Source organism: Taeniopygia guttata, chromosome 5, assembly GCF_048771995.1.
Source record: "Taeniopygia guttata chromosome 5, bTaeGut7.mat, whole genome shotgun sequence".
Taxonomy (NCBI): Eukaryota; Metazoa; Chordata; class Aves; order Passeriformes; family Estrildidae; genus Taeniopygia; species Taeniopygia guttata.
In genome coordinates, this window is record NC_133030.1 from 38,038,995 (window position 1) to 38,062,458 (window position 23,464).

The window sequence follows — 23,464 nt, forward strand, 5'->3', positions numbered from 1 at the left end:
TTGCAATAAGGATGGGTGAATGTATTTTCCCAGACAGCAAGGCACAGGAAGGGAATATAGGGCTTAAAATTTAATTAGTGCTTTCTTCTGTCCTTTTTGATCTTTGCACAAAGCCTTTCTTCACACAAAGGACAGAGAGGTTTCTGTGGGGCTGTGTGACAGGGCAGCCAGTCTCCCTCGGTTCAGGCATTTCCCGTATTTCCCGGCATAAATGGGATGCCTCTCCCTGTTCTTCCTGCCCGTCCCTCGACCTCCGGAGGAAGGTATTCCCGGGACATTTCACTGCGGCAAACACGCCAGCCCGTATGACAAAAGTTTCTGCGGAGCAATTTGCTCTGGCCACCAGAGAAGTTGAAACATTAGCCCGGGACTAGCCAACACCACCTCCTCCGCCCCGGCCGGGTCTGAGCTCCGCTTTCGTGCCGCCTCCGTGCGCCCGGCTGGAGCGGGGCTGCGGGAGCCGCGGGGCGGGCAGGGAGCGGGGATCCCCCGTCGGCTCGCAGCAAGGTGGGACGCCCCACGGCTGCCATCGCCCCCTGCGCGCCCTTTGGCTGCATAGATTTGATCTTTAAAAATAAAAATTGAGCAAATGTCCCTTCTCTCTTCAATACCTCAGCCCTAAGGAAATGGGACCGAGGGTCGTCACAAAAATTGTGCCGAGTAGACAGCAAGTGCAGGAGACCCCACACGGGAGGAGAGCTCAGGGACACACCTTTTGGCGGCCTTTGTCACGGAGCCGAAATGTGACCGACCGGCTCGAGGGCACCTCTTGCTGTGGAGAGAGCCTGCTGACGAGCAGGAATTTCTTTTCAAGTCTCGGGATTCTGAGAAGCTGAGAGAAACTCCGGCAGAAGTTCCTGACATCCGCATCATCCACCTTGCATAATTTTGCATTTGAGATGCTCCCGTAGGAGAAGGCTCTGTCATGAGGAAAGCATCACCACCTTTATCCTGTGTGGGAAGCACAAAAATGTGTTTCTGGGACGATCAAAGCTGTGGGGGAAAGGGGTATCGTGTTCTCACCAGTTTGTGCTTTGCTTGAATTAAACTCCGGAAAAGCAATAAGTTACTAATAACTTACCCGGTCATGCTTCCTATTTTGCTTTTAAGGGACACATATCTCTGAACAGATCACAGAGTTCTCAAATATATTTATTTTTAATCATACGAAGAGATTTTTCACAAAGGGCATTTTTATCCGACCTTAAGAAAAAAAAAAAAAAAAGCCCTAAAGCGAGTTGCCCTGAGCAGATGCCTCCCAAAGCCGGCCACTCTCAGGGCTGCAATGCCCGCCCGCACTTAATTTTCTGCTCCGGCAAATCCTAATTCCTATGAAGTCTGAAGGCTTAGTTATATGTAAAAAGGTCATTTCGGGAACAGCTGTCCCAGGCAGAAGTCAAACAGTGTATGCTGACGGCCGCCACAAAATGCGATTTTATGGCATTCTTTAAAATACACGCACTTCTGCCCACGATTCCCAAGTGACCTGTCCCGTGCACATCAACGCCAGCCGGTACTTCACAGCACACGTGCGTGTGTGCTTTCAGCTGCGGAAACGGCTCGGGCTGTAAAGCGGGGGGCTTGGTTTGATTAGCTTGGTTTGATTAGTTTGGTTTGATTTTCCGTCGGTTGGTTGGTTGGTTTTTGGGGGGTGGTTATTTTGGTTTTGCTGCTTTTTTTCTCCTTTAATTTAATTTAAGCAAAGTTTTACTTAAATGAAAGGCAGGCACCTGCAGTATTTGCGATAACGCTTTAGACCGAACAGGATACCCGAAACGCCAGTTCGGGTATTTCCATCTCTCCGAATGATTCAATTAGGTGCTGATTTCTCCCCGCTGCAGCGCCCAGGGGGACCGGGCGAGGCCCTCGCACGGCGGCGGCTGCGGCCGGCGGGCCCGGGGCGGGCGGGACGAGCTCGGCAGCCCCTCGGCGCACCTCGCAGCACCCATGACAGCTCTCCCCCTTCCCTCAGCTTCGAGCAAGGGGCAGAGGTCGCGGCGACGTAGCTAACACCTCGCTCGCATTTCCCAAAACATCTGGAGTAAAAACGCCTGCCATGAGCTGTTAGAGAACCGCGGGTGGAGGGGATATCCAGGGGTGCGCGGCCAGGGGCGGGAAGGCAAACAGCAAAGGCGCTTCGCCGAGCACGGGAACGTCCTCACACCGCCACTGCCCGTCCGGAGCGGCGAGTTACCGAGCGAGGAGGCGAATTGCTGAGCCGACGGCTCAGGGCAGCGCTGGGCCGCCGCTCCCGGCGGAAGAAGCCGGCGGGGGGCGCGGCGGGGGAGGGACGGCAGCACCTGCCGGGCCCAGCGCGGAGCTGCCCAGCCCCGTGCCCGCGCCCTCCTTCCCTCCGCCCGCCCCGTGCTCATGCGCCCGCCGGAGGTTTAAAGCGGGAGCGGTGGCTGCCGCGGGCTGTCGGGCTCGGCGGAGGTGCGGGGCAGGGCACGGTGCGGTGACCCGGCCGGCACGCCGCTCTCCGCCGCTCTCCTGGGCTCAGCTCCGGCCGCCCCGCCGCCATGTGGCTCTCGGTGCTGCTCCTCGGTGGGTACCGCGGGGAGCGGCGGGGCCGGGGGGCAGGCGCGGAGCAGCGCCCCGACCCACTCCCTGTCTGTTCGCAGGCGCCTTCCTGCTCTCCGGCCCGGTGCGCGGCAGCGACGGCTCGGGTGAGTTGGCCGCTGTTCCCCCTCTACATCCCGTGGGGATTTGCCCCTCGGAGTGTCTCTGCCCGGCCTGCCCCGCCCCGCCGGGAGGTGGCAGGGCCCGGGGAGCGCTTGGCCGCGGGTGCCTCTCGCCGGGATGCGCGGGGAGCCCCCGCCAGGTGCGGACGCGCCCGGGGCCGCCGCCGGCGGGAAGGGTGCGCGGAGCCGGCCCGTGGGAAACTGCAGAGGGGCACGGAGCGTGTCTGGGAACGCTTCCAGACCGGGGTGAAAACTCCTTGCTGGCACGGGCTGCAGCAGCGCCGTGGTGACAAGTGTCGCCGTGGAGGGGAGTGCCGGTAGCGAGAGTGAGAGTGGGAGTGTTTGTGTGTGTTATAAAGACACTCGTACAGTTCTTGGCAATTTGAGGATCTCTGGCATATTTTAGACCATGGAATTGATTAAAAACATTTTAAAGTTGCCCTGCCGTTATTTCAACCTGGAAAGCGAAAGAACATGCTTAGAATGCCTAGCAGGCTATAGCAGGGATTGCCTGTTGTACCATCCTGTGTTGGACTGCATCCTTGCTGCTGGAGAGCAGGCTCTCCTAGAACCAGAATAAATCCATGGGAACCAAGAGCCACAGGAAGCAGTTGGAGAAATATGTGACAGAAGGACGCAAGCAGTTTGTCTGCCCCTTTCAGTGGAACCTTTCACCAAAGGAGGATAGGAGCCTCCAGAAGAACGAGTTTCCAGATGCAGGCCTGGCCTGCAGAAGGTGAGTGACCCCAAGCTTTTCTGAATGGTTGCTAACAACTTCACAGTTATTAGGAATCAAGATTTTCTGCTCATTTTGTGTTGAATCAAAGATTTGGAAAATTAATTTGTGCTAAACTGATAAAAGCTATCTGTGACATAATTGCTATGGCTAAAAAATGCACGGCAATGGGAAACCTACTCTAACCCCCTAGTTCCTTTCCCTTTTTTACTTTGCAGGTGCATTATAGCAGAAGTGCTGACAGTCTGGCAGGAAAAAAATCAATATTCTCTGGGACGCTTCCTTCAGGGCTGGAGAAGCCATTGTAACCAGAAGGTATCTGGAACCAGCTAAAATATTATTAATGTGAACCGTTTTTGTAAGATATTGCCTCTTACTGTTATTCTGAGCCTAAATTCAGCAGCATTTGGTCATTGAACTACAAACTTACATTTATAAAAGTGCCTAAATTCTGTTGTACAAAGTAATGAAAGAGCATTAGTTTCCTCAAGAATCTACTGTATTTAGGCTCATAATGTTTATGAAGATCTTGGAGCTTCTCAAAATTTTCTTTATACTCCCACTGGCATGGATACAAATGCTGCCAAGTTCAGCAGCTCTGGTTGCCACACATGAGGCTGTGCGGGTGGGTGAATGCTGCCATGTGATGGCAAGTGGCCTTAAGCTGGTGAGAAAAGGGCAGGTCTCAGATTGATATGAATGATATAGCCCTGACCACATTTCTCTAAATCCCATTACCCCTGTCCACATCAGGATATGTACTAAAGATTTACATCAATTAGTATGCAATCTGTAAACATGTTTTCCAAAATATGAAGTATAGGTTTACTAATGTGTCCTTTTTTTTTTTCCAACTGTTGATACTCCTTGCATTCGATAGAAAAAGAGGCTTGTTTGAAGCCTCAAAGTAAAAAGGGACCTAAAATCTTTCTATTAAAAAAAAAATACTAAATACTAAAAGAACAGGAAGCATAATAGGGATTAACTTCTCTATATTACAACTCATAAAGCTCTTTTTCATGTAGGAACCCCTATTTTTTAATTTTGTAATAATGTACATAGGATTTTTTTTACTTTGCATAAACAAACTGTTTTCCAAAGCAACACATAGAAGCTTAAAGATTAGAAAAGATCATATTTTGCTTATATTATGGTTTTATTTCCATATAATAACTTAAAGCAGTGGCTCCTGCTAAAAAATAAGTCAGAACTTTTGTAGATTGACATAAGAGGCAGCTATTCATGGCAAAATCAGAGCACATGAGAAGAAGCATCAAAAAGATGGAAATTGATGGAATGATTGAAAACATGGTTGTTTTAAGAGATAAGTCAATCTTTGCTTTTTTTTTTTCTTTTTTTAGGTCAACAGTGATGGAAGACATTCATTCCTACCCTTAAACATGACCTAAATCAGGAAGAATTACAGTTTCTTTTCTTTGTACCACACTTTTGTAGAGAACTCTGATGCAGTGTGTTTCTGTGAAGCTTTAAGAGTGTGTGTCTTGACAGGATGGGGTGATAGTTGTTTTATTGTGGTTCTAAAGGCCTAGCTGAATCTAACAGAGCATAGGTCTCACATCTTCACCAGAGTCCAGAATGGCTGGAGTCTAGAACTGAATCCTTTCCTGTAAATTGTAAGCTTATATTTATTTCTTCCAAAAATACTTGGATTTGGAGTATTGCATCACATAAGTATCGAATGAAATGCCTCCACTGCTACTGCTCTTGCATTCTTCAATTACAGTGATGGGTTTATCTCAGTTACTTTATATATAGATACAGCTCTTTGGCAGTTTTTGCCATGTTGAAGTATCTTTGATAGAATAACAGAAACAAATGCTTCTTCAATTTTAATAGTAATATCATATATTAAATTTATGAGAATGATGAGTATGTAAGCTGTCAAAGAACAATTTTATATATTCTAGTATTCTGACCTCATTTTCATGTTTGCAATGAAATCACTGAAGTTTTATTGTTGGATAACTGATGATGCATTAACAAACAGGGAAGAACAAAAACCACTGTAGAGCTGATACCACAAGTCTTAATTTTGGAAGTCAGCAAAAAAATTAGCTTTCATTTTGATACTTTACCAAACCCTTCTAATGTTAGTCTCTGTTTTAGGGTTATGACTTAGACAAAACTGTATCTACCTACAGAAAATTTAAAATGAAATTGTTGGTTTTAATTAACAGCATCATTTTCCTTAAAGTGTGTGTTTTTACCTGAGTGCTGATCCAGCTGAGGTATAAACTACTAAATCCCCTAGCTCCAGCATGCCAGCTCTTCAGTTCACACAGCAGCAACACGTACCCTTCCCTTGGAAGCCTGAGACAAGGATCATGACAGACTTTAGGCTGCCAGTACAGAAAAATTCTGTGGCTGGGCTACAATGGATTTCTGTGTTTTGATTGCCAGGGAAAACACAGAAAGATTCTTTTCTTCCCCCCAACTTCTGTGCTATGCAAAAGCCTGCCACATGACAGTAATTAGTAAGTACCTGGTGATGAGGGAAATGCTGATCTCCAAGTGATACAGGGTTTGTTAACTAGACACATCTAATTATTGTCTTTGTATGCACAGCCAGCCAAGGAATTCAGTCAAGTACATTACATTAGAAACTACAGGAGTTAAAACTTCCTGTGCTGTCTTGCACTTTTAGAGGCTGGAAAAATATTGCAGGGTGAGAGTCACAAGCAGTGCTGTGAGAGCAGAGATTACCAGTGGTGCTTATTGCAGTTACTCCTCCGAGGATTTCCGGCCTTCCAGCTGCTGTTGTATTTTGATGGTCTTGCTAGGTGTCATTTGGTGGATACTACTTGTTCAGTGCCCATTAATTAGCAAACACGCTTACAGAACTTCCGTCAAAGGATTAGGGGACTCAAAGAGGAAAGCAAATCAGCTTCTTTTAGCATACCAGTAATATAACACTTGACAATGAAATTATGGAGCTTCTAGGTATAAGCCCTGATTCTACTTGATTTTTCCATCCTTTTTTTATAAGGCAATTAAATAAGACTACGCATGGCTGGGATGTGAGTGAGTAAGACTAAGCCCTAAAAGGAACTTTATTATTTCTTGGAATACTTGAGAATCAGATTAAATCACTTTAGTTCTTGCTAGGTAGACGACTTTAATTATCTTGATAAGGGAAAAAACAAAGAAGTACTTACTGCTTTCTTTTCTTCTTACCCTGGACTATATAGGCAGATTCAGCATATGCAAGTCCCGTATTTGTGTTAACAAATATCAGCAGTTATTTTTCATGAAGATGTCATTAGGTAGTTTAACATTGTTTCAGCATAGCATTAATGACTATTGTATATAATTAAGAGTAAAATTGCATACATACTTGATGAATTTGTGTGTTCAATTTATGCAGTCAGAATGGGCAGATGTGCTTCCCTCTGCATTTCTGGCTGCAGCTGTTCTGCTTTTCATCTTAAAATCAGTGAGATTAGCTGAAGGTATCATCTTTTCCATCCCCCAGTGAAGAACAGCATATGCTCCAAGTGCTTTCATTTATAGGCAGCATATGTTGGGGTCAGAAAACACCCCAGGTAAGAATGAAAATAGTGGGCAGAAAACAGATGAGACAGATCACTGATCCCTGAAACATACAGTCCTTGGCTGTGGTGCATGCACTGATACCTTGGCCAGCCTCTGCCAGCTTTCATCTTAACACTGTGCAAAGGTGGTATTCCAGGTGCATTTAGAAAAGGTTCTCACACTTTCTAGGTGCCTTAGGAAGTTCAGAATAAACAGCCAGGCATGGGTTGGACTTGTGCTGCTGAACTGATAATGATCTAAGCCAAATCTCTAATTTGCTGTGCAACAGGAGGGGAGTGTGCTATCTTTTGTAGTAGGAGGATGCTAGTTACCATGCAAGATAAAGACCTCTATGTTTTCAAAAGAAATAGCATCAGTTTGCCAAGTGAAATTGTGTACTGATGTTAATCTGTGTCTGCATGCCTTCACTGTACACAGGCAAGCATAGTGAAAGCTTAATGATAATAACCTGCAGAGCAACTTCTGAAGAAAGGCAGAGTTCTACATAAAAAAATGCATGTGCCTCAGCTGAACAAATAACTTTTGTATCACTTTTTGTATGAATCTGACAGTCCTCTGCACAATGATAATGATATAAACTTCACTGTAATGACTTGATACCAATGTTCTAGATGCTACTGTATTACTGGAGCAACAAGATGTGTGTTCCTTTTTTTTTTTTTTTTTTTTTAACACCGGTCTCAGTAGGCTTTATTACAAGAGGCTAAGGGAAATGCTGCTGTCAACTTGCTTCGTGAATGCCACTGGAGAGAAGATTCAGAATTTCCCAAGTGACTCATAGGTGTCTTATGGCTGAAGATTTCTGTGGTGATGTCAGAGTGATTTAGTTTCTTCCTTGGAAAGTGTCACCTGCATCTGTGGTCTGTCAGCCCTCAAAGGCCTTCCCCTTGCCCTTCTGTCTCTGCAGTAAATGTACAGATATGAATTGTTTTTCCTTGTGTAATGTTCCTTGATATTATTTTAATGTTGTTTGTTCACGGGAGTTTTTTTCCTGCCACTTTTTCCCCATAAGTAATTTTGAAGTGTGTGCTTCCTTGTCATAACTGTGTATTTGTAAGCTCCAAAGACATCTTTATAGGCACTGTACCTAATTTCAAACTCAGATACTGCTTTAAACTTGGAAACTGTAAAGACATTTAAAAAAATCCCAAAAACAAACCCTTAAGATTTTCAGGTCAAAAGTTCTTCTTTTCTCTTCAGCTTCTACTGCTATCACGTGCTTTACAAGAGGACTTGACCTTAGAAAGGGGACAGAAGATGTCCTTTGCCCAGCAAACTGTCCTCTGTGGCAATTTTATGTCTTTGGGGATGGAGTTTATGCCTCTCTTTCGAGTGTCTGTGGAGCTGCCATACACAGGTGAGTCAGATCATTGCTAATCCATGTGCTAAATGAGTTTATGTAGTCTCTGCCACACTTACAAATTTTAGCCTTTTGATGACATCATAATCTTGTTCAAGTCTTTGAATGTGGTAGACTGTAGTAAGGTGTTTTGAAAAAGCAGGCTAAAGGTGAAAAATTATCTGTTTAGCAGAACTGCTATTTTTGAAGATTGCTTTTAAATTGGGGGCTATTAATTCCGTTGGCCTTTCATACTCAAAACAGAATTTACTGCATGAGAATGTTTTGGCATCTTTGCTGCAACCATTAAAAGCCATAACTAGTCCTGGCAAAAAAGGATTGATGCACAGAGGAGAGACAATAGCTGTTTAGTTCTCAGCTAATTTCAGTGCAAGCTGCAAAATCCAACAAAAACATAGAAAATACTTGCTCCTTGCCCTGTGTTTTAATGTCTAAAATCCATATTGGCATGAAAGAAACTTCAAGAAGACATTCCAAATAGGTGATCAGAGTTTGCTGTTATTGTGACATAAGTAGATATGTGCTTTGAAAATTTTGTAAATTTCTTCCAAATAACTGAACTAAATTTCAAACCAGCTGTACCCTCTATTTCATTGCCTGGTGAGTGCAGATAGCTCTGTACTTTTAGCACTGTTGGGTCCTGGCCCTGTGCCAGACACCCACCCAACTTTTCAGGAAACATCAGTTGTGGGAGCAGGGCTCCCTTAATTTCTTAAACTCAAAAATGGTTGTGTGAGCATGAGTCTCTTCCCCCTTCCACATACACTTCAGTTTGCATGCTGGGTCTACATTGAGGCTGGATTCCTTAATTTTATATAAATCAAATTGTGCTTAGTCCTATGAGTAGCTCCATTACTTTGAGGCGGTTATTAATGAAAGAAAATACTATGTAATACATGAAAATAATTTAGCAGAATTCAGCTACAAATAATTCTGTGTACTACAGATGAATAATCTTTCTGCCTTTTTTAGCTTGTTATATTTGGCTTTTTCTCTCATTTTACGTGTAATTACTCCCAGGAAACAAAATATTTATTTAATATTGATCTTTTTCTGGGCAGAAGGATAAAAGATTTATTTGTTGAGGAAAGAATGGAGAACCTCCTACCAGGCTGACACTATGTAGGCATGAAGAACTGAGTTAAATCTACCACTGAGTGATCAATTGGATTAATAATCAGAAGATCAGATGAAGGACTAGGTTCTCAGCTTGTGCAGTTCTGATCCAGTGCCAATTCTGCTAAATGGAGACCTAGCCCAATGTGGTAGCTAGATGTTAAATAGGCATGTAATTTTTTTCATAACCTTCCTAACTTGTTGAAGGGTAAAACCAGTCCCCATTAAGCACTGGGGTCTCAGAACTCAAGTCTAACAAAAGCATATCATGGTATTACCAAGCTGGGCACAAAGTGCCCGTAAACACAAATGGCTGAGCTGCCCCAGTGTTTGCTGGAAGAATATTGACAAAAAGGTTTCTGGCCAAAGGGATTTCTGAGCAGCTGTAGATCCCTGGGAAATTTTGGTATCATGCTTGCTTCCGCTGTTGAACTTCTTTCCTTCCGAAAGCAATAGGGGTGCAGAGAAATAAAGGAAGAAAGAACGAACACAGCTTAGGAGACCTCGGAGTATGCCGGCAGAAAATGCTGAGCAGCTCTGTATTGGTGATTGATGGCAATCAGGCAGCAGCAGGACACCAGTTTGGAGATGAGGAGGATAATTCTTGGGGTGATGGAGAAAGGCTGATTATTTGGAAGGAGTTTGCACATGGTGATAGTAGGAAGGAAAGATGGGAATTTGGGCAACTCAGCTGTCTTGCCTAAAGTCCCTGAGGATAAACTGACTGCAGTTACATCTACAAGGCTCACCTCCCATGGCCAGAAGACTCTCTTTGTGGTCTAGGCATCAGATTTGATGTGCGGACTGCTTGAAAAATTAATTCAAAATTCAGCAACACCCTGTATCTCTTTCTCCAGTAGTGCAAAGAAACAGTTCTTGCACACTGAGGAAGTGCACAGAGAGCTTAAAAACCTTGCATTTAATGTGGTGATTTGTTTTGATTCAGTTCAGATTTTTAAGTATGTTTTAGCTGAAATTCCTTTATTTTGTAAGACCTTTCTGCTACCCTTGGTTGGTACACTTTCTTTCACAAGCTGTTGTGCACTGAGGTACAGGATTACTGCCTTGTGTATCTGCTTTTCTGTTTGTGTCCATTTTTGAGTGGAAAATACCATTTAGGTATAAATTACAGGTTGTTATTAACAAGCTAGGCAAGAGAATGGACGAACAGCTTTTACATAAAGCCCCTGTTAAGCAGCAATGGCAGCAGCATATAACATAATGAGTAGCAAAGTGAAAGTTGCTCCTGGAAAATCTGCTGAGCTCCAGTTTAATCAAAACAACCATGGTATGCAAGTCACACACACAAGAGCAGAGCACAGCAGCGAAAAGCAAAGCAGATTGCAGTGACATAAGTCATTCTGAGGAATGCAGAGGCACTTCTTCACTCTTTAAAAGCCATTCAGACTCACACAAGACAAATCTTGCTTTAAAAGTCAATCATAAATCATTGCAGAAAGGAATTTGCCAATCTGGTTCAAAACACAAAGGTAAACTGGCAATATATGGTTTGTTCCACCTCAGCAGATATTAACATGCACTCTGAGAAAGAAACATCCCAGGTAAAACTGATCAGATTGTAAAAGATGGCCTTAAACTGTTAATTCAGCTACAGAACAAAATGGCAAGAAAGAAGGAATAACTTTCATAAGGTTACAGGTCATGTTACATTCACATCTAATATCAGCCCCCACTTGCATTGAAAATAGCAGAGCTGTTGTATGGAAAGTGTGTTTCTTCAGAAGGCAGCATGGAACTTTGACTTGTGTTCAAATACAGAACTGTATTTTCAACAAGTAGATAAGGAGCAAATAAATCTACTCCATCTTCACCGTAAAGCTTCCAAATTCTCCTAGTGGAGACTAGGTAGATTATTTTTTTCCTCTAGAATTTTCAATGAAATTTAATTAATTATTATTGTTGCGATTAAAATGTAAAGACCAATAGACAGAATGGAATTATGTAGACAATATTGATAAAATCGTGCCTATAATAAGTTTAAATAATTGCTTCCAGGAATGCTTTTTAGGCTGAGCTTTCCATCTGAATGTTTTTCTTTAGTTCAGTTCAGCACTCAAAGTTGTGAATCCACAGCCAAGAGGGTAGGAAGAGATATTGAGTTCTTCTTAGGAGCTAACTTGGGCATGGATCAGGTTTGCTGATGTAACCCCAAAGTATCTTCACTAAAATTGCAAGGGCAAACTTAAAATAGAAACTGTTCCAATTAAACACCTTCTATTTGACAGATTTCCTTATCCATTAAGACCGAGACACTAGTGAAGGTTTGAATGCCTAAGAGAACCAGATACTAGAGAAGAAATTTATATTCTAAGTAGACTGAAGTATTCCAAGTACATTTATTTGTCATTTTTCTCAAAGATAATTTTGACTTACGGAATTTTCCTGTCATTTAAAAATAACCAGATAATGACTCCATCTGATTTTTATCTCACTGTTTTTTTGAAGAACTATGAAGTGCTGTTTGTATTTGCTAACTTTATAATTCTATAGTTTTAAATTAATTTAGGGTAATCTTACTGAAGCGCCTTTGTCTATATACTCTATAAAGCACTCCTAGATTAGAATATACCTGTATATTTTGAAACTAAAGAGTTAAATTTATATAATCATGGTTCAATTTAAAAATGCAAGTCACATCCATGAAGAATGAATGTCTTTTAACACTGTTCCAAATAGAATTTTATGTGGAAGTTGCCTTTGTCACAGATATCTGTATCTCATATTATCAGACATATGTAAAGTTTTTTCTAAACTCTGGTCTCAATTATTCTATTTTCACAATATGTTAAATCAGATTAGGCCAGGTTGTCTTTTCAAACAGGAAGCCAAACAAAGGCACACATCGCTCTGTTTAAATAGTAATGAAATGATTGCTTGTCTTCCACTGAGCTGTACCTGCCCATGTCCTACAAGGCATCAAGTTTTGCTCCCACTTAGAGAAGTTCAACTTTGGCCTCTAAAAATAACTGTTCTTTCAGTTATTCACTTTTTCACATAAAAAGAGATCTGACAGTTTTGATGCTTCTTACTGTTACTTAGGAATTGATTTGGCCTGAAGCATCACTGTTCTGCATTAGTCTAAATGCCAGAATTTTAGGCTCTCCTTACATTTTAAAATAAATCTGCATGTTACTCTGTAGAATAGTTTCTTCTGAAGTCTTTTCAGCAACTTACAGATTGTTCTAGCCTGAACACAACTGCCTGCCTCTATTCCATCTTTTTGAGAAGGCTGGTGACAAAAATTCTGATGGTATTACCTGTATTGCATTTTCTTGTGACTAAAATGTCTGATTTATACCAACTCTTTTTTGACCTTAGTGGGGTGATTACCAACACAGGAGGAGCTGTAAAGGTACAGACTCTCCCAGGACAGGAAAGCTACCCTGCTGTAAATGCCAATGGGATCCAGTCTCAGGTGCTCTCTAGATGGGCTTCATCTTTCTCAGTGACTGGTAGGTGGATCACACTTATGTTTGCAAATTATATTTTAAGCTCTGGCAGAATGGTGGGACACTTCCTCAGTGCTTCTGTATGCATAAAGAAAGTGATTGTTTAGCAGCAGGAGTTTTCACTTTTAATTTATTATTTTAACTTCATTTTTCTTTTTTTACCTGAAGAGAAACTATTCCAGCTAGAGTAGCTAGTCTGTGACAGAAGCTGATACATAAGGATGGGTCAGTTATTTAGAGTATAATGACATGATAGCAGGCAGCTGACAGTTCCATGACAGTTTAAGTTTATCAAAGTCAGTGCTTCAATCCTGCCACGGCAGTCCAGTCCTCCTGTCACTTCCAGCCATTTAGTTTTATCCCTTCTCTCCCTCTGCCTGCATTTATGCAGGTAACAGCACTTAGTCAGGCCCTTCAAATACCTTGTTCAGCATTCCATGCAGAGACAAAACAGTAATAACATCAACTTACATGTAATATGGTAATTAAGCTACAGTGCAATGTAGTGGTTTTGTCCAGAAGTTTGTCCCCATTGTTGAGATACTTGTTAATTATTAATTGCCTAATTGCAAACCAGTTGTCGTGCTTTGCCACACAGATGAGGCTAAACCACCTTCGTAAAATCATGTGCAGAAACACATTGGTTGTGTATGTTGTGGTTTCAAAAATATTGAAGTGTGTGTTTGCTAGTATAGAAATTTGTGAAGCAGATATCTGTAATGTGCTCTTACTGTTTACAAGCTAAAATTCAGCCTACTATCTCTAAGATAATAGTATTCCTTGTATAGTGCTCATGGCAAGTTGCTAGATAAGAACTTGGAATTAGAGGTGCTTTTGGTGTGGGTGAAGGTGAAATTCAGTTCTCCAGATCAAGTCCTCTCTTTATCTGCTGAAAATATTGGCTACTACAGCTCAAAACCTCTTATCAGATATATGCTATAATGACTCATCAGCTGCTGTTGTTTGAAATGCAGAAGTTAATTACCTGTAAAACAAGGACTGCAATACTGGATTACACCAAAGGTTTGTCTAGGCTCCTGTCCTACTCCCAGAGTAGCTAATGGCAGATGACAAAGAAAGTACAGTAATTCTTCAAGCACTTGTAAGTTCATCTAATTACACTGAAATCCAGTCAAAGTATTCTTATTTTAGCAGGTACCAAGAACGCAGCTCTGGAAGCAGTTGGGCGGTCGGTGTCCACAGCCCGTCCCTCTACAGGTACGTGTGTCTGCAGCAAGGGAAGCCCCTGGAGAGGGGATGCACAGCACTGTGCAAGCCCCTGGCTAAAGGAACTTGTTTCATTGAGACTCATTTATTTTCGAAGAAGAAAACAGATGCAGTATCTGGTTTTGCAGTGTATCTTGCACCAGAAAAAAAGAGGCATCATATGTAATCTTGGAGATTGATTCTGATCTGTAATGTTCACGCAACTTAAAAAAAAAAAAACTGGAATGATTTTTGAGAAGTATAGAGATAACACAGAGGAAGGTAAGAGTTCATGAGCTCATGTGATGTTCATTCTTTTTAAGCAATGGAGAAGACAGAGTTAATGCATTCCTTCTCACAGAACTGCTGAACAGCTGAGTGCTGTCAGGACATGCATAGCAGAAATTTAGTTGTTATGTGAATTTCACCACAGAAAATGCTGCATTAAACCCTTTTTATGAAGGTTAGTGCTGTAAAATACTGGACTTAGATGCTGTTTGTGAATAGACCACCTGGATTACAGTTTAAGTCATGTTTTGCTTCCAAACCATTAAAAGTCCATTGTACAGCAGGGTTGCTAATTGAGAAACAGTAGCACTTGGGAAGGTGAAGTACAGAATGCACCTGGCTTTGTACAACTCTGTCATCAGTCAGATGGGTGTAGAAAGGAAGGTTAAGCTGTTTCATTTGAAAAAGAATATTCTCCAAGGAGCAAAGCAGTAGTAGCAAGAGTTTAATTATTAAACTGACAATTCCTACTGCCAATAGATTGCACTGTAATTTTTGGAGTCGGAGCCTTTTCTGATCTACTTCAGTCCATTCATCTTCTTGTTCTTAAGTGATCCATGCTGTTTTTTTCACCAAAGGTAAAAGACCTAAGAAGACTCTTGATAAAAAGGCTGGAAACAAAGGTAAGAACACACAGATTTAATTCCTGCAAAGCAGAATTCTAACAGTTATGTGGTTTTAATAAGTATAATTATTTTGGATGTTCACAGACTGTAAAGCTGATATTGCATTTCTCATTGATGGAAGCTACAACATCGGCCAACGTAGGTTTAACTTGCAGAAAAACTTTGTTGGAAAAGTAGCTGTAATGTTGGGAATTGGAACAGAAGGGCCTCATGTTGGAGTTGTACAGGCCAGGTAAGAACAGATCTACACAACATATAATGGAGTAATTGATAAGAAAAATCAATTAACATATCAGTTATCCTTTTGCAGAACAATATCAGTCAATAATCGCTGATGAATAGCAAGGAAAAGAAACTCTTGAGCTGTAGCACTATTTGCTCTGTGCTATACTGAGATGTGCATGTGAGGACATGACAAATTTGAACGTCTTCTGTCTCTGATATTTGACTAGAGAGCAGCTGGACTTTTCACAGCCCCTCTGCTGCAGCTTTGCATCTCATCTTCATAGAACAGCAGGAAACACCCTGCAAAAGGGAGATGCCAGTTTCTAAAAAAATGTAGTGAGAGAATAGTCCCTAATGGCTATGTACATATACAAAACAAAAACCTGCTCTTACCAAGTGATAAACTATTACAGCTGATATTTTTCAAATTGTAACTGTTCACTTGTTTTTGCTTTCTAGTCTAAATTAAAAATTAAATCTGGACACAGAATACTTAAAGTCTTTAATTGCTTAGTCATAAACTAGCGTATCTTGAACTCAAATCAAAAAACTCAGACTGCATTTTGTAGGATTTTTTTTATGAGGAAGGTATTTGTCATAAAAATAGTAGAAAACCAGCCAATCTTTAATTACACAGATGCATGTAGTTTATCATGTAGTCCATATTTTTTCTTTATGTATTTTCAACCTAATGTTTTCAGCTGTTTGATAAGCATGAGAATCAGGCTGCTCTTAATTTATCCATTCAGATAGATAATTCCTCTTGCTAAGGATTGCAAGACTTATTAAGCAAGAAGCGTACTTACATTTTAGTATTAAAATCCAGAGAAGAATATATCAAAACTATTCCAAGTGTGTTTTAGCTTACTAATGCCAGTATGAAAAGTGAATCTTACTACTGTTTTATTTTTCCACAGTGAACATCCAAAAATTGAATTCTATCTGAAAAACTTTACTGCTACAAAAGAAGTTTTGTTTGCCATAAAGGAATTGGGCTTCAGAGGAGGCAATTCCAATACAGGTGAGTTCATATTCCCCCTAAAACAGAATTCACTTTTTAATGTATTTTATATATATATGTATACACACATAGATACGTACATGTACACGTATCTGTGTGTATCTATGTGTGTGTGTAGATGTTGAAGTTCCTATAATTTACATAGGTCAGGAAGTGCTTTAGATGCCACACTTACCTTAATCAGGTTCAGTGATTTTCCACTAGAACATTGTCACATCTCACATTTAATTTCTAGAAGTTAGGCATGCTTATTACACATTTAATTAGACTACAAGTGTTTATACTTGTATAAATGCTTCCTGCATTTTAACAGTAATTGACTTTTCACTAGTAACAGAATTATATCTTAAGACAAATTCATAAAAGGCTTTAGTGTTTCTTTCTTTTTGGCTGGCTAATTAAAGAGTTAGACTAGGAGTAAGAAGTAAGTGGTGGTGAGAAGACATCATGGCTTAGCTCCAGCCAGCAACCAAGCCCTATGCAAGTGCTGGCTCACTTTCCCCTAGTGGGATTGGGGGGAGAATTGGGAAGAGGAAAATGAGAAAATTTGTAGATTGATAGTTTATTAGGGAAACCAAAAGCGACTCACATAAGCACAGTGAAACAAGGAATTAATTCACCATGTCTCATGGGTAAGTAGGTGTTCAGCCATCCCCAGGACAGCAGGGCTCCAGCTCACCTAACAGTTTATGCCAACACTCCAAATGGCCCTTCTCCTTCCTTCTTCTTCCCACAGCTGGCCATGACACTGTGTGGTGTGGAATATCCCTGTGGTCACTTTGGGCCAGCTGTCCTGGCTGTGCACCCCCAGCTTTCCCACTGGCAGGGTGGCACAAGAGGTAGAAAGGCCTTAGCACTGTGCAAGAGCTGCTCGCCAATAACAAAAACATCCCTCTGTTGTCAACACAGTTTTCCACAAAAATCCTAAACTCAGTCCCTACTAGCTAATCTGAAGAAAATTAATTATCACAGACAAAACCAGCCAGACTGAAACTAAGCATCTCATGATGTTGCATCTCACAAGCTAAATTTAAGTATCTCCTGAACTTTCTTACTTCCAATACATTTGGCAGGTACTAATATACCTACTTCCTAGTAGGAAACTAGACCCATGAGCAAAAAAAGATCTCGGGGAATTCCACCTCAGCTTTATCTGTGGTTTTTTGGTTTTTTTTGGTTTTTTGGTTTGTTTTTTTTTTTCAGGGGAGGGGTGTTGATTTGGGGTGATTTGTTTTTAACTTAGAGGTTGCCCAAGCTTCATTATTATCAAATTTCCTGGAGCACCAATTTAATGCTACACTGGCTTAGTCGTGTGGTTACAACGTAAATTCCAGATGGGAAACTGATCCCAGAATGCACCAGCACTGTATGAATTATTTCTTCATATTCTTTTCCTGTTCAAAACAAGGCAAAGCTTTGAAGTACACAGCTCAGAAATTCTTCTCTCTGGAAAATGGAGCACGGAAGGGAATTCCCAAGATCATTGTAGTGTTTCTGGATGGCTGGCCCTCAGATGATCTAGAAGAAGCGGGAATAGTGGCCAGAGAATTTGGAGTCAACGTGTTCATTGTGTCTGTAGCAAAGCCCACAACAGAGGAGCTGGGAATGGTACAGGACATTGGTTTTGTTGACAAAGTAAGAAAGAATGTTATTATTTGGGTTTCAGTCATGAATATAATTCTGGAGAATTTACAGTAAAATTGTAATGACTAATATATGTATATATAATAACTCATATAGATGTAGAGACATAAAAATATTCTCTCAAACCAGCTGATTAAATTATCCCTGATCAAGAGTGATTTAAAAGACGAGCAGAAGGAAGGTTAAAGAAACACTGGAGATTTGTCCTTGCTAAAGGGGACACACAAAGATACCATTGTCGTCTCAGTTCAGAAGTTTGGCCAAGTTGTAGCTCCTGGAATTTGTAATTGCATGAAGAGTCTCAGTGCAGGAAATTCCCCTATCTCAGGTATGGCTGAATATGCCAAAACAGTGACAAAAGCTGATGTGATACATTCTCTTTCCTGAAAGGGCAGACAGGGAGGTACTTATTTCTTGTCTGCTCTGTGGATAATTATTTACTTACTTTCACTACTAAGAGGACAGAAAATATGGAAAAACACATCCTAGCAAGTCTGTGCACAAGACTTTGATCTTGTATGCAGAGTTTTGGATCTTGTTCCTTTTGAGTTAGAGCGGGAATTCAAGTACCAATCACCTACACTCACATAAGCTTTCTGATCAGTAGGCCTTTACTTACTCTGCAGTGAGAAAACCAGTCATTTTCCACAGGGAGGTTGTATATGTCTAATTTCATCAGAAATGGCATGAACAGAATGAAGCTCTGCTTCTTCTAGGGATATCTAGCTGCTGACCCCAGAGGTATTGCAGGCAGGTCCAACCTTTATGCACTTATAGAAGCACCATAGAGTGGTTTGGGTTGGAAAGGGCCTTAAATGTCATGGTGTTTCCACCCCCTTGCCAAGGACAGGGACACCACCAGCTAGCTCAGGCTTGGCCGCAAACACTTTTGGGGATGAGGCATCCACTATTCTGAATAAACTGTCCCAGTGCCTCACCATCCTCACAGTGAAGAATTTCCTCCTAATATCTACTCTAGATCTCTCCTATTTTAGGAGATCTCTTTGCCTTGTACTATCACTGTCTGTCCCTGTATAGGCACAGAAAGACATGACCTTTAGTGGTTGAGGCCTGTCCTCCCTTCTGCATTTTGATCTTGGCCAGATTAGTTGGAGAGCTGATTTTGAATTTAACCCCTTTTTCAGTTACTTTGTACTTCACGTGCATCTGATGGAAGCTAGAGGAAAAGAAATTTTACTCTGAATGACCACAGTTCTACCCAACTGTGTCTATGTTTGTGACACATTATAGATTAAAAATCCAAAGGTCTTACCAAGTTCAAGGGGAAAACACAGAGGTTAATTTTCAGTGTATAATCAAAAATACAGAAATTCCAATCCTTTGGCTATTCAGTACCATGACTTTGTTCATGTACACAAAACAAAATTACAATTTTCAGTTGTTGCACTTGTGAATAAAGCTAAATTATTTGAAAATTTTCATAGCTTGAGGGGCAGGGTTGGCTTTATTACTGGATAAAATAAGCTGCACTATAGTTTACATTGACTTCAAGCGCAGCGGTTTCAATTTCTTTAAAGATAAGCACATAAAAAACATGAGGCTTTGTTTCTAATCTGCTTTTGAAAGAAAAATCATAGTTGTCTGAGTATTATCCATTGAACTAGTCAGCTGGAATTCACCCATTCCATTTATGTTTTCAAACAGGCTGTCTGTCGAAACAATGGCTTCTTCTCTTACCAAATGCCCACCTGGTTTGGTACTACCAAATATGTAAAACCTCTTGTCCAAAAACTGTGCTCACATGAGCAGATGTTGTGTAGCAAGACTTGCTACAATTCCGTCAACATTGGTTTCCTGATAGATGGTTCCAGCAGCATTGGCGAGATCAACTTCCGCCTCATGCTTGAGTTCGTGAGCAACGTGGCAAAAGCTTTTGAGATCTCTGACATTGGCTCCAAGGTGGCAGCTGTGCAGTTCACCTACAACCAGAGAAAAGAGTTCGGCTTCACAGACCACGTCACCAAGGAAAAGGTCCTCTCGGCCATCCACAACATCCAGTACATGAGCGGCGGCACTGCTACTGGCGATGCCATTTCTTTCACAACCAGGACTGTGTTTGGGCCAGTGAAAGATGGACCTAACAAGAATTTCCTCATTGTTCTGACTGATGGTCAGTCTTATGATGATGTTACAGGACCTGCTGCAGCTGCAAAAAAAGCAGGTAAATTATGTATTTTAAAAAGCAGTGGAAGTTGATCCATCCTATTTCTGCTGCACTGCAAATGTTAAGATTTTAAAGTTTGCAAAGTATTATACTTTGAATTCAGCAAAATACAAGCCCCTAGGAACTGTTTTCCATTAGGGTGAAAAAATACCCAGCCACCAGCAATACAGAGCCAGGTATGACTAGACTCATGTATGGCAGCTTGGGGATCAACGTTTACCCAGTCTCATTTCCCCAAACAGTAGAGTACGAATAATGAGCTAAGTAACTCCATCATCCAACTCTATCACTAGGAAGGGAATAAGCAGTTGTGGCCAAAAAGCTCATTGGGCTGATGATGCTTGAAGTATGAGTATGTAAAGCCACTAAGTATACACAAAGGAACCAAACTTACTTTCAAAATAATTTTACAGTGTTACTTATGTTTCAAGACTGACATGGTAACTGCTACAATCCTATGTGTTACTACAAGAACAACTCAGACGTTAGCTCTTATGATACCTCATATTTCCTTCAGGATTTTTTCTAAGACAAATCTAATTCCTGGTATTTAGTGGCAAAATCTAATTATCTTTGACAGACTGCAGGTGTTGAAACATGCTTTCAAATCCACATTGATTCATTAATGTAGAAATGGCTGGTTTTTTTGTATCTACAGGCAAAAATAGTCTTTTTTAATTTCCTTTTTGTAGGAATAACAGTCTTCTCTGTTGGTGTTGCCTGGGCACCTTTGGATGATCTGAAAGAAATGGCTTCTGAACCAAGAGAATCTCACACTTTCTTCACCAGGGAGTTCACAGGATTGGAGCAGATGGTACCTGATATTATTAGAGGCATCTGTAAAGACTATTTGGACTCTAAACAATAAAAAAATCTGCTGTTCACTATTGCTATTTGAAACTAAAAATCATGAAATTGAAATGGTCCCTCTAAAGTACAGATGTTTTATTCTTATATATGCTATCATAATACAGAGGAAGAAGGGCTACTTTTTGTTTCTGTAATCAGTCACAGATTCCTGTGAGCTTGTTAGAAGTTGTCCTTGATCCTGAAGTGCAGAATTTGGCCAACAGTTAATATTTTCAACAAGCATGGAGCAGCCTGAAGTTCAAAGCTTTGCATATCATGCACTTAAGAATAATAGCAGATACTCAGAGGAAATAATACAGCTCTGACATTTTTTCTGAGACTTGCTAGATACCTTCTTAGGAGTTAAAAGAAATATAACTTTAAATACAAGGCACTACCTTCTATGAGCTTTCTGTAGCTTACAATTCTGTATCTTTTCAAAGAGTTCTCTGATAACACAAAGTAATTTCGGCACTCCTGTTGTGCAACATCCATTACTGCCAGGCAGCTTGAGAAAAGATATGAGAGATTGTAGCTAAAAGAGTCTGTTTTTACTACTTGGGTTTTTGCTGGATCTGGTTGGCAAATTTTACATCAAAATTGCCAAATTTTACACCCACAGATTTCTGTGGATCTTTTTGGTTGGTTCTGTTGGCACAGAATTTTAAAGGTATTTAAGGCACAGTAGTTCTTTGAGGATCTGGATGCTAATATATTAGCTACTAGTGCTGCTTTCTGCACCACTGAAGTCAACAGCAATATTCCAAATATAACTGACAACCGGATATTTCCTGTCTGCTGCCTTGTACTGTCTTGATTTGACAAAGTTGTTATTGGCCAGACAATTAGAGACAGGAATCTTGGGCCAAGAGATTAAATGAGACCACACAGTGGGAACTGAAAGCAAATTCAAGTCCAGAGGTATCTAAAACCTTTAAGCCTAATGGATTTATATCAGATTACTTGGTCAAAAAAGAAGAGAGTAGGCAGACACATTAAGTTGGTTTTAGTAGTTTAGAGAATAGCAACTTCATAATGCTAGTAAAAACACCTTTATAGATGTGTGAGGTTTTCTGAAGATGAAAGGTTTTCTTGAAAAAGGTTTTCATTTGATTACATACCTAGTAATGTTGATATATTTATATGCACACGAGGTTAAAATGATTGGTTAAAATGATGTGATATTCAACAATTATTATTCCAGAGTCCTGGTGTGAATAACATACTCTAAGTATTCTTTAGAAAATAAAGGGGGGTTGCAAATAAAATGTATAGTAGAAAAAAACCCAGCACTTTCCCTATCAATCTGGGGCTTCCCTTTTTTCCTCTCCCCCACTATTGATTGTAAAATTTCTAGTAGTTATGGAGTGGCACAGAAAGGATTGCATTCACTGGGCTTTTGCTGTGCACTTTTAATAACTTATAACTGGCTATATATTACTCTAAACATAAATGGCAAAGATGCCTTGTATTTTTCTAGCAATTGTTATCCTTAATTTTGTTACGTGTTTATAGGTAAGAGTATTAAGCTTTTGCTGTATAAATTCATATGCTATATCAACTTTGTGCTAAAATTCAATTAATTTAGTTTATAAACTTTTTATAGAAATATATATTGCAAGAAAACTGGGATTGCTGCTGTCTGTTTTATTGTCTCATAACACAGAAGTATTTTTTATGATGAACCTCATATAGTTTAGCTTGAATAAGTTGTATGTGATACTTCCTAACTGTATTATCTTAAATTCCAAATAATTCTCAAATAATAAGGGTATTATTTTTACAAATATTTTAATTTGAGTCAATATCAAGTTATATTAGTTATGATGATGGTTAAATCATCTGAGTATAAAGTGTGTGCTGGCTGATAGAATCACATTTTGTCTCCTACTTTGCTTTTACTGTTGCAAAGAAATAGGCAGCTTTAACTCACATCATTCATTCATCAGACAAAAAGCAGGTTTACATCCCTGGGACACTGAAAGCTGCAGAGCTAAGTCTCCACATATTTCCATTTCACGGGAGTGGTGATGCCATGTTACTTGCACCCTTCATATACTCCTATTACACTCAGATAGGGAGTGTACAAAATACCTTTAAAAGATACAATGTTTATGTGCTAGCAAGCATTTGTGAGCAGACAAAAGCATTGAGACCTGGTGAGATACAGATACAGGGTGAAAGGGATATGGATTGTGCTGTAAGTAGAAGGCAAATTTTGGAGGAGGAACAGCATGGCAGAGGGTAGCAGACATGGGCTGAACCTCTGGTTCGTTAAACAAGGTAAGAAAAGCCACAGACAAGGATTCAGTTTTATGCTGCTGGACCAAGCATTACAGAGAATGTGAAGAGAGCTGCAGATACCATCAGTTATGCAAACTCCAGTAGGAAAAGCTGCTGCAGATTTAGGGCCATCAGTCAAGATTTCAGCCTGCAGGAGATCAATTCTGTTCTCTTGTGAGACTAATGAAAACCATTATAAAG

At 40.7% G+C, this 23,464-nt stretch overlaps 1 protein-coding gene across 2 annotated transcripts; it reads left to right on the plus strand.

Annotated features, from left to right (window-relative positions):
• The first annotated feature begins 1,624 nt into the window (after positions 1 to 1,624).
• COCH (cochlin) lies at positions 1,625 to 22,612 on the plus strand. 2 transcript variants are annotated; one of them, XM_030274579.4, is made up of 11 exons: positions 1,625 to 2,544; positions 2,622 to 2,666; positions 8,191 to 8,347; positions 12,806 to 12,939; positions 14,092 to 14,154; positions 15,009 to 15,053; positions 15,141 to 15,288; positions 16,199 to 16,302; positions 17,711 to 17,937; positions 19,612 to 20,128; positions 20,824 to 22,612. In XM_030274579.4, the coding sequence occupies exons 1-11, from the start codon at positions 2,520 to 2,522 to the stop codon at positions 20,997 to 20,999; spliced, it is 1,641 nt and encodes a 546-aa protein (XP_030130439.4). In that variant the 5' UTR covers positions 1,625 to 2,519; the 3' UTR covers positions 21,000 to 22,612. The 2 variants fall into 2 exon arrangements, with proteins under 2 accessions (XP_030130439.4, XP_030130438.4); XM_030274578.4 differs by having other exon boundaries at positions 1,628 to 2,544; positions 14,089 to 14,154.
• The last annotated feature ends 852 nt before the right edge of the window (positions 22,613 to 23,464 follow it).